We start from the raw sequence: 12,500 nt of genomic DNA on the forward strand, positions 1-12,500 counted from the left end.
GTGTCTATTTCCTATTCTATTTTATATATAAATGATATTTGTGAGGTTTCGAAAATTTTACAGTACGTATTATTCGCAGACGATACAAATTTATACTGTTCAGGAGACATACCTGCCAACCTTGAGACCTCCAATTTCGGGGGGTGGGGGCGTAGTCGGGGGTGGGGCGGGGGGCGTCGTTGGGGGCGTGGTTAAGATATATATATATAAGAAATACTTGACTTTCAGTGAATTCTAGCTCTATATATATATATATATATATATATATATATATATATAAAAGAAATACTTGAATTTCAGTGTTCATTTATTTACACATATACACACATAGCACTCATCTACTCATTGTTGAGTTAAGGGTTGAATTGTCCATCCTTGTTCTATTCTCTGTCACTATTTCAGAACACACACATTATACAAATATACATTATAAAATCAATAAGAAAACGGGAGCTCTAATTTGGGAGTCTGAATTAGGATCAGAAGTTCCTATATAAACATTGCGCACTCACGTCGCCTTTTTGTATTGATTACTGCAGCTGTGCACTGGATTCATTCACAAATACAAACTACATCTCACAAACACTTTAGAGTTAGGGTCCACCATCAGAATGTGTACTTAAACTTATAAAGATCACATGGATATTATTCAGTGAGTTGATTCACCAAAACTAACCTGTTATACAGGAGGAAAAAGCACACAGGACGTTTCAATTGTTCACAGACTGGTCGCTCTCATCAGAATGACAAGACACTTCCGGTCTGCAGGTGATAGCATTCAATTAGGAAGAAACGCCCTACTGCCCCCTACTGACCAATGTGAATACTAATAAATGTGTAATGACAGCTCCAAAAACGAATTCAAACCACAAAATAAAATAAATAAATCAACACAAAAATGTGACGCATTATGGGTGGGTCACATATGCATGTACAGTAGATGGCAGTATTGTCCTGTTTAAAAGTGTCACAACATTGCTGTTTACGGCAGACGAACTGCTTTACGGTAGACGAAAACTTGACTGCTGTTGTTGTGTGTTGTTACCGCGCTGGGAGGACGTTAATGAAACTGCCTAACAATAAACCCACATAAGAAACCAAGAACTCGCCCTCCATCATTAGCTGTTTATATTGTGGGAAAGCAGACGTGTGAACAGGCTGTCAACACGTCACTCAGGTCCGCATGGAGCTGGAGGGGACGTGGCCTCCAGCTCCGCCTGAATTTCGGGAGATTTTCGGGAGAAAATTTGTCCCGGGAGGTTTTCAGGAGAGGCGCTGAATTTCGGGAGTCTCCCGGAAAATCCGGGAGGTATTGGCAAGTATGTCAGGAGATGACTTGAAAATCTTAGCCGATAATATTGAAGAGGAAATGGTTAAACTAAAATTGTGGTTTGATGTACATAAATTATCTTTAAACTTGGAAAAGACTAAATTTATGGTATTCAGTAATAAAATAAAGATAGAAGTTAGTTTATCCATAAACAATGTGAAAATTGAAAAGGTGTCTGAAATCAGATTTCTTGGGGTCATCTTGGATGAAAAGTTTATTGCATGTGAAAAATAAGCTGTCTAAAAGCTTATTTATTTTGAACAAGGTTAAATACAGTTTCCCGTATAATACAATGAGAATGTTATATTGCTCAATTATTCTACCTTATTTCAATTATTGTACAGAAATATGGGTAAATACATATCACAGCAACATAATATAAATTTCTTGCCTGGAAAAGGGTGGAGTGCCATCTCCGGGTTGGGGAGGAGATCTTGTCCCAAGTGGAGGAGTTCAAGTACCTCGGAGTCTTGTTCACGAGTGAGGGAAGAGTGGATCGTGAGATCGACAGGCGGATCGGTCCTGCGTCTTCAGTAATGCGGACGCTGTATCGATCCGTTGTGGTGAAGAAGGAGCTGAGCCGTAAGACAAAGCTCTCAATTTACCGGTTGATCTACGTTCCCATCCTCACCTATGGTCATGAGCTTTGGGTTATGACCGAAAGGACAAGATCACGGGTACAAGCGGCCGAAATGAGTTTCCTCCGCCGGGTGGCGGGGCTCTCCCTTAGAGATAGGGTGAGAAGCTCTGCCATCCGGGGGGAGCTCAAAGTAAAGCCGCTGCTCCTCCACATTGAGAGGAGCCAGATGAGGTGGTTCGGGCATCTGGTCAGGATGCCACCCAAACGCCTCCCTAGGGAGGTGTTTAGGGCACGTCCGACCGGTAGGAGGCCGCGGGGAAGACCCAGGACACGTTGGGAAGACTATGTCTCCCGGCTGGCCTGGGAACGCCTCGGGGTCCCACAGGAAGAGCTGGACGAAGTGGCTGGGGAGAGGGAAGTCTGGGCTTCCCTGCTTAGGCTGCTGCCCCCACGACCCGACCTCGGATAAGCGGAAGAAGATGGATGGATGGATGGAACGAACGAACATAATGCCTTTATTTCTTTCACAGAAAAGAGCAATTTGTATCATTTTTACAGTAGGATATAGAGACCACACAAATCCACTCTTCATTAGGTCAGGATTATTAAAACTAAAAGACATTGTAGAATTGCATACTCTATTAGTGATGTTCAAAGTTAGAAATAAAGTTCTTCCAAAGGACTTACAAAAGTCTGAAGAATCACAGAAGGCCGTATGACTTTAAATATCCAAGAGTGCGAAGAAATTTGAAGCAAATGTGCTTATCTGTTGCTGGTGTGAAAGCATGGAATTCTCTAAACAAAGACTTAAAAAGCTGCAAGAATATCTCTGAATTTAAAAAGAGTTACAAAAAGAAACAACTGGAATTATATCAAACTGATTTTTCATTTTTATTGGAACGTGTCATTTTGAAAATGCTTAAAGGAAAATGAAAAGTATGTTGGAGTTGGGGTGTTGGTGGAGGGAAGAGAGATAAAGTCATCTAAATCATTTGTGTTAAAAAGGGGGCAGATGAATATAAGAATAGTATTCTTCCATCTGCTCCTTTCCGATCATGGAAATGTATAAGAAAGAAAAAACAATGAAAGTGTCAACTGTATATGACTTGTATATGTATTTTCATGAAAGGAATAAAAAGAAATGATGATGATGATATTCCCCGCCGTCTTCAGGTTCGCCGTCATCGCCTCAGGCTGCGCCAGCTGTCCCCGGCTGGTGTGCCGCAGAGAGGGCTGCGGCGCCGAGTTCTGCTACCACTGCAAGCAGGCCTGGCACCCCAACCAGACCTGCGACTCTGCGCGCCAGCAGAGGGCGCAGTCCCTGCACACGCACAGCAACCACTCGCCCAGCTACACGCAAGAGCAGGGCGCCGGTACGTGACATCAACACACACACGAGAAAGAATGAGGTGGAAATGTTTCCCGCCTGTTTATACTCGTGCGTGTCCGCAGCTGACGACATCAAGCCGTGCCCGCGCTGCGGCGCCTACATCATCAAGATGAACGACGGCAGCTGCAATCACATGACGTGCGCCGTGTGCGGCTGCGAGTTCTGCTGGCTGTGCATGAAGGAGATCTCCGACCTGCATTACCTCAGGTAGCGCCGCCCCGCCCCCGGCGACTCTGTGAGCTGGGCTGATCCCTGCGTCTCCTCCGCAGTCCGTCTGGCTGCACCTTCTGGGGCAAGAAGCCGTGGAGCAGGAAGAAGAAGATCCTGTGGCAGCTCGGGACCCTCATCGGCGCCCCGGTGGGCATCACGCTCATCGCGGGCATCGCCGTCCCCGCCATGGTCATCGGCATCCCTGTTTATGTCGGCCGCAAGGTGGGAGTTGTGCTTGTCTACTTTGACTTCAGCTGCTCTGCAATAAACACACACTCCTTCTTCTCAACATGCCTTCTGGAAATTTGCTTAGCCATTTTGTCAAAGAACCCAAACTACAATACACACACTGTGCACTTGATGTATAACCCAAACTACAACACACACATTGCACTTGATGTATAACCCAAACTACAATACACACACATTACACTTGATGTATAACCCAAACTACAATACACACACTTTGCACTTGATGTATAATCCAAACTACAACACACACATTGCACTTTATGTATAACCCAAACTACAACACACACATTGCACTTGATGTATAACCCAAACTACAATACACACACTTTGTACTTGATGTATAATCCAAACTACAACACACACATTGCACTTGATGTATAACCCAAACTACAACACACACATGACACTTGATGTATAACCCAAACTACAATACACACACATTACACTTGATGTATAACCCAAACTACAATACACACACTTTGCACTTGATGTATAACCCAAACTACAATACACACACTTTGCACTTGATGTATAATCCAAACTACAGCACACACATTGCACTTGATGTATATCCCAAACTACAACACACACACACTTTGCACTTGATGTATAACCCAAACTACAACACACACATTACACTTGATGTATAACCCAAACTACAACACACACACACTTTGCACTTGATGTATAACCCAAACTACAACACACACATTACACTTGATGTATAACCCAAACTACAACACACACATTACACTTGATGTATAACCCAAACTACAACACACACATTACACTTGATGTATAACCCAAACTACAACACACACACATGATGAACTTCACACACACATACACATTATGAACTTGGTGTATAACCCAAACTACAACACGCACATTACACTTGATGTACAGTATAATCCAAACTACAACACACACACACACACACATACATACATAATGAACTTCACACACACACTTAGTGTACAACCCAAAACTACAACACACATTGCACTTGGTGTATAATCCAAACTACAACACACATACACACATAATGAACTTGGTGTATACCCAAACTACAACAGACACATTACACTTGATGTATAATCCAAACTACAACACACACACATAATGCACATGATGTATAACCCAAACTAGAACACACACACTTAATGCACTTGATGTATAACCCAAACTACAACACACTTAATACACTTGATGTATAACCCAAACTACAACACACACTTAATGCACTTGATGTATAGCCCAAAGTACATCACACACTTAATGCACTTGATGTATAACCCAAACTACAACTCTCGCACACATAATGCACTTGATGTATAACCCAAACTACAACTCTCGCACACATAATGCACTTGATGTATAACCCAAACTACAACACACACACATAATGCACTTGATGTATAACCCAAACTACAACACACTTAATGCACTTGATGTATAACCCAAACTACAACACACACACACATAATGCACTTGATGTATAACCCAAACTACAACACACACACATAATGCACTTGATGTATAACCCAAACTACAACACACACTTAATGCACTTGATGTATAACCCGAACTACAACACACTTAATGCACTTGATGTATAACCCAAACTACAACACACACACATAATGCACTTGATGTATAACCCAAACTACAACACACACTTAATGCACTTGATGTATAACCCAAACTACAACACACACATAATGCACTTGATGTATAACCCAAACTACAACACACTTAATGCACTTGATGTATAACCCAAACTACAACACACTTAATGCACTTAATGTATAACCCAAACTACAACATTCACACATAATGCATTTGATGTATAACCCAAACTACAACACCCACACATAATGCACTTGATGTATAACCCAAACTACAACACCCACACATAATGCACTTGATGTATAACCCAAACTACAACACACACATAATGCACTTAATGTATAACCCAAACTACAACACTCACACATAATGCATTTGATGTATAACCCAAACTATAACACCCACACATAATGCACTTGATGTATAACCCAAACTACAACACACACATAATGCACTTGATGTATAACCCAAACTACAACACACTTAATGCACTTAATGTATAACCCAAACTACAACACTCACACATAATGCATTTGATGTATAACCCAAACTACAACACCCACACATAATGCACTTGATGTATAACCCAAACTACAACACCCACACATAATGCACTTGATGTATAACCCAAACTACAACACACACATAATGCACTTAATGTATAACCCAAACTACAACACTCACACATAATGCACTTGATGTATAACCCAAACTACAACACACACACATAATGCACTTGATGTATAACCCAAACTACAACACACACACATAATGCACTTGATGTATAACCCAAACTAGAACACACACTTAATGCACTTGATGTATAACCCGAACTACAACACACTTAATGCACTTGATGTATAACCCAAATTACAACACACACACATAATGCACTTGATGTATACCCCAAACTACAACACACACTTAATGCACTAGAGTTATAACCCAAACTACAACACACACACACATAATGCACTTGATGTATAACCCAAACTACAACACACACACACACACATAATGCACTTGATGTATAACCCAAACTACAACACACACACATAATGCACTTGATGTATAACCCAAACTACAACACACACTTAATGCACTTGATGTATAACCAAAACTACAACACACACACACATAATGCACTTGATGTATAACCCAAACTACAACACACACTTAATGCACTTAATGCACTTGATGTATAACCCAAACTACAACACACACACATAATGCACTTGATGTACAACCCAAACTACAACACACACTTAATGCACTTGATGCATAACCCAAACTACAACACACACACACACACACACACACACACACACACACACACACACACACATAATGCACTTGATGTATAACCCAAAGTACAAATACACACTTAATGAACTTGATGTATAACCCAAACTACAACACACTTAATGCACTTGATGTGTAACCCAAACTACAAAACACACACACACACACACACACACTTAATGCACTTGATGTATAACCCAAACTACAACACACACACATAATGCACTTGATGCATAACCCAAACTACAACACACACACACACACACACACACATAATGCACTTGATGTATAACCCAAAGTACAAATACACACTTAATGAACTTGATGTATAACCCAAACTACAACACGCACTTAATGCACTTGATGTATAACCCAAACTACAACACACACCCACACATAATGCACTTGATGTATAACCCAAAGTACAAATACACACTTAATGAACTTGATGTATAAACCAAACTACAACACACTTAATGCACTTGATGTGTAACCCAAACTACAAAACACACACACACATAATGCACTTGATTTATAACCCAAACTACAACACACGCACACACACACACACACACATAATGCACTTGATGTGTAACGCACACACTTAATGAACTTGATGTATAACCCAAACTACAACACACTTAATGCACTTGATGTGTAACCCAAACTACAAAACACACACACACACATAATGCACTTGATGTACAATATAACCCAAACTGCAACACACACACACACAATGCACTTGATGTATAACCCAAACTACAACACACACACACACACACACATAATGCACTTGATATATAACCCAAACTACAACACACACACTTAATGCACTTGATGTATAACCCAAACTACAACACACACATAATGCACTTGAGGTATAACCCAAACTACAACACACACTTAATGCACTTGATGTATAACCCAAACTACAACACACACACATAATGCACTTGATGTATAAACCAAACTACAACACACACTTAATGCATGTGATGTATAACCCAAACTACAACAACTCCAGAGTTTGCAAGCGAGTAAAGTGAGATGAAGGAATCTAAGGGACAGAAAGGAGTGAATCACATCTAACAAACAAATAAACTGCATGCATGATACTGTGCAGCTGCTCAAGCCTTTGTTTGTTTGCCACAGATCCACGCTCACTACGAGCTGAAGAAAGCGTCTCGCCACAGGAGGAACTTGGCCATCACGGCGGGCGTGGCCTTGTCCGTCCTTTCCGCTCCCGTCATCGCGGCCGTCAGCGTGGGTGAGAAAGTCGCTCAAAGTGTGAAGAAGAGAAGAAAATAGAGATGTCCGATAATGGCTTTTTTGCCGATATTCCGATATTATTAACGGCAGGACCCGCAGCCAGACATACAATGCTAGCACATAGGTCATGAAAAACATGTTTTTGTTATTGTCATTCTAAGAGGGCAAAATCACTTATATCAGAAAATTATTTTAAGAAAACATTTAAATTGTTATTTTGTCAGGTTTGGGACAGGTGTGTTGCTGGTGTGGCCACAGTGTGCACGTCTGATGTTGCTCACATGTGCTCCACTGAATGCTCAGGGAATTTGTGCGTTTGCTCACACACATGAAAAATTAGAGGGAACATTGGTCTCGGTTCCTCCTCGCATAACCAACTTTTTGCAGTCATTGCAAATTGCCAGTTTTTTTTATCCGTCAGACACACTTTAAAATAATCCCAAACCATAGACATGGTGTCGTTAGTCAGTCACCGAGCGAGCTGGCTTGTTAGCCACGGCTACAGCACCGGCAACAATACACTCTTGTTGTTGTTATGCTCCGCCCGCGGCGGTTTGATGAGGTCATCAAGCGTCGCCAGTAAACCTCTCATGCTGCAGTCGTCAACTCCTGTGTTGGGTGTGGGAGAGGGGAGGGGCAGCTGACTGGGAGACGCAACTGCTCTTACGTCCGTGTACCAGTCCGTACAGCGGCGTTTTAAAAAGTCATTAATTTTACTTTTTGAAACCGATACCGATAATTTCCGATATTACATTTTAAAGCGTTTATCGGCCGATAAAATCGATATTATCGGACATCTCTAGAAGAAAACAAAAAGGCACCAACGCTTGTGTTGTTTCCTTCCCGCCAGGCATCGGCGTGCCCATCATGCTGGCGTACGTTTACGGCGTGGTGCCCATCTCTCTGTGCCGAGGCGGCGGCTGCGGCGTGAGCAGAGGGAAGGGGCGGGGCGTACGCATTGACTTTGATGAGGACGACGGACCAATCACAGGTAAACATACAATAACATGTGACCTGTGACGCTTCCAGCTGCTCTGAGGGATGCTTTCCAATCCCGCAGTGGCAGACGCGTGGCGAGCCCTCAAGTCGCCGAGCCTCGGCGAGAGCAGCCTGGACGGGGCGGTCAGCGGCCTGAGCACCACCTCGCCCAGCGAGGGTCTCTCTGTGGTCCCGGGGACCGTCGGGGACACGCCTCACTTTAACACCCTGGCCAGCGGCGCCCTGGGGACCCGCACCGGCAAGTACAACAGGTGAGGACCGCGATTTCAATATGAGGAGCGCTCGTTAGGCTAACAGGAAGTGGTGTGCGGCTCCAGGCTCGAGGTCCAGGCAGGCGAGCTGGCTAAAGAGTCCGCCCAGAAGGAGACGGGGAGCCTGGGGGCAGGAAGTGACTGTGCCAGCACCCGAGGGATGGCCGGGTCCATCATCTCCTCCTACACGCTGCCCGACAGGTGAACATCATGGCACTATTTTGTGATGATAAAAAATATCAATCTAATCACTGTAGTATCAGCCATAAACTGATATTATATGTGGTAGCATTGCTGTCGATATTTGTATTGATACGCCCAGCGCCGTTTGCATTCAAGAACACCAGCTTAGCCCTTAGCGTAGCTTATTGTATCCCCCTACGGTGTGCTGTTTAGCTAGTCCTCGTCTTACAGTGATAAGGATACTTGCAAGAAGCGTAGTTTACCTGCGCCGTGGAGGCAAGGATTAGTGACTTCTGTTTCGGAGTTTTTACTATCCAGTAAAGAAATATCCAGAGGTCTTTGAAGTATTTATTATATTATTATATAAACCCTCTTAAGGCCCAAGCTATTTGTTTACATGCTTTTTTTATTTCTCTTTGCTATTTGTGCTTATTGGACCCTAATTAGAATAAAAACTAAGAATCATCTTTTGATATGATGTACTTTGTCCATAAGTAACAAACCTGTACTTCATGTTTACTGACATGCTAATTTTAATTTTGACACTTTTTTTTTCCAAATTCCATTGTATGTCATACTCTTCTGACACCACCAGATGGCAGTATAAGTGTCCACATAAGCGGCCATAAGACCCCAATTCAGTAGTGTACACAATTTTGGAAATAAGAGCTAAAAGGTGCTGTCCACGCATGTGGCCAACCTTTTATATTATTTTTATTTATTAAAAAAACAAGACTATTTGATTGTGAACAGGGATATTTTTTTGTTTAAACCTTTTTTCTTTTTTTTGCAAATAATGTGTGGAATAATTTGGACCAAGAGTTAAAAGACTGAAAAACTTTAATTCAATTTTAAATTATTTTGAAGTAATCAATTACAAAAAAATATATATATGTTGAAAATGGATGCTACCGATGTAAAATTAACATGTTGGAACTTTTAATATTTTTTTTAGTTTTATTTTGTGATTAATGGGAAACAAAAAATGTACAGCTACATGCATAAGACATTGGTAGTTTTTTTCTGTGTCTGTTTTGTAAATACACTAAGATAGGTGTAATAAGCTTCAGCTTCTGCCCATTCCATTTCAGACTATGTGCATATTAAAAATATATATGTGTGTCAATGTTTAAAAATGTCTGAATAAATGAAACTTGGAAAGGCAGTAATACAGCATCAATCACAAATGAAACCCATTGGGAGAGTAACCTTTGACCAAAAGACAAATATAATATAAATAAGTGCTCTTGCCATCACAGCAGTCTTTGTCCTATGCTCTGGGAAGATCGAGGGATGTAAGAAGAACCAAGCAGGGCCCGAGGAATGAGCAGGGGGATATAAAAGACTCTTATATGTAGACAAAAACACGGGTTCAGGCAGTTCGGGCAAAGCAATACAGTATAGTACACATAAGAAGCAGTTAGACAAAACTTGACAAAAGAGATTACTAAAATGTTAATTTTCTTTAAAACATTTATTCAGTATTTTTTAACTTTGGAAAGTTATATGGTTGAAACCGATAATGATGCCAAAAAACATTTTTAAAAAAAAGATGGGAAGTCCTCAAATGTTTATTTTGAAAATGTAATTTTTTTTATAGATTTTATGCAATCTGTTGTTGTGTTCCCTAATTTGAGTGTACATAAATGAATGCCTGGACATAGTCAGGACTGGACCTGGTTTTAAGAACCCTTTAAACGATCTAATTTCATTGGCAACCTGGTCTGGTGAAGATAGGGTCCTTTTTAAAAAAAAAAAAATAAGATAAATAAATAAAAACATTTTCTTGAATAAAAAAGAAGGTAAAACAATACAAAAACAATTACATAAAAAATAGTAATTAATTAAAATGTGTGCTTCACGGACTGTATCCCTTGCAGACTGTATTGTTCTATAATGTAGGAACCAGAAATGTAATAACAGAAAGAAACAAGTCTTTTGTGTGAATGAGTGTAAATAGGGGAGGGAGGTTTTTTGGGGGGTTGGTGCACTAATTGTAAGTGTATCTCGTGTTTTTTTTTATGTTGATTTAATTTAAAAAATTAAAAAATAAAAAAAGTTAATTTTGCCACAACACTGTGGAGTGACGTTAGTCGCTAGCAAGGGCAATACATTGCATTGAGAACCCGGTCTTTTGCTTGTCGCTGTCAAACGTAGAACTTGTCTTCAACTTGCATGGTCACAATAGTATTAAAATCTCGTGTCCACGTCGTCTTCAGGGAATGCACCAACCTGGAAATCCAGGTGGACATCGAGACCAAACCCAGCCATCTCTGCCTGACCAGCGAGGAGGACCTGGCGCCGCCCGCCGGCTCCGTGGCCACGCCGGCCGCCTCGGCAGGGGAGGAGCCCCTGGACTGCAGCTCGAGAAGAGGCGGGGCTCTGTCCGGCTCCGCCCTGGAACTATCCCGCGGCGGCTCAATCCGGGAGGGCCTCCGAGACGTGACGCTGGCCCAGCCCGAGAGCATCCGCAGCGACCTGGAGATGTCGGACACGCAGTCGGACGACATCGCCGAGCTGACGTCGGACGACTGCGACTCGCCCCGGCCCAAAGTCTGCGCGCCCTGCCAGCAGCGGCCCCCCTCCTGCCGAGCCCTGAGCCCCGCCACCGAAGGCCTTCACTGTCCCGCCGACGGCAACGTCATCTTGTACGTGTGAGAGACCCTCGGCTCTCAGGAACGCAACCTCTACTCTTCTTTACTCTCATTCGCTGCTTGTTGGCCTCCTGCAGACGTGTCTGTCTACCTGACAATCTGGGGACATTGTCAGAGTTCTACCTCTGAGATTTATAAGACCGTGACTCATGTTTACTCGCCTGGCGCAACATGCCTGAGCTACTTTTAAAAAAAAACACAAAAAAAAAGAGAGGAGAGGCGACAGATCACATGACGCGAGAATGATGGCCTTTGTGTGCGTGGTGGGTCTTTTTCTATGGAGCTCAATTCGTGCACTACATTTGAATTTTGTTTTTCATCCAATTATGCCGACAATTTCATCACATTTTCATTCTCTTTAGTGTCATAATGTAATTTAATTTTCCGCAAGTGGTTCTTGAGTTTTGAGGCAACCAATGTTTCTGCACTGACATTTTTTTTTTACTCT

The 12,500-nt window shown here is 42.0% G+C and overlaps 1 protein-coding gene across 1 annotated transcript in view; it reads left to right on the top strand.

The window, feature by feature from the left end:
• rnf19b (ring finger protein 19B) overlaps positions 1–12,500 on the top strand; it is a 48,216-nt gene that overhangs the window by 32,234 nt on the left and 3,482 nt on the right. The window contains exons 3-10 of the mRNA XM_061930788.1: positions 3,084–3,283; positions 3,363–3,507; positions 3,570–3,732; positions 7,849–7,963; positions 8,816–8,956; positions 9,026–9,215; positions 9,282–9,416; positions 11,618–12,500. The exon at positions 11,618–12,500 is cut by the window's right edge and continues 3,482 nt beyond it. Coding sequence (XP_061786772.1) covers positions 3,084–3,283; positions 3,363–3,507; positions 3,570–3,732; positions 7,849–7,963; positions 8,816–8,956; positions 9,026–9,215; positions 9,282–9,416; positions 11,618–12,056 — 1,528 coding nt within the window. The 3' untranslated portion in view covers positions 12,057–12,500. The remainder of the gene's footprint in view (positions 1–3,083; positions 3,284–3,362; positions 3,508–3,569; positions 3,733–7,848; positions 7,964–8,815; positions 8,957–9,025; positions 9,216–9,281; positions 9,417–11,617) is intronic.

Source organism: Nerophis lumbriciformis, linkage group LG37 (genome assembly GCF_033978685.3).
Source record: "Nerophis lumbriciformis linkage group LG37, RoL_Nlum_v2.1, whole genome shotgun sequence".
Classification (NCBI taxonomy): domain Eukaryota; kingdom Metazoa; phylum Chordata; class Actinopteri; order Syngnathiformes; family Syngnathidae; genus Nerophis; species Nerophis lumbriciformis.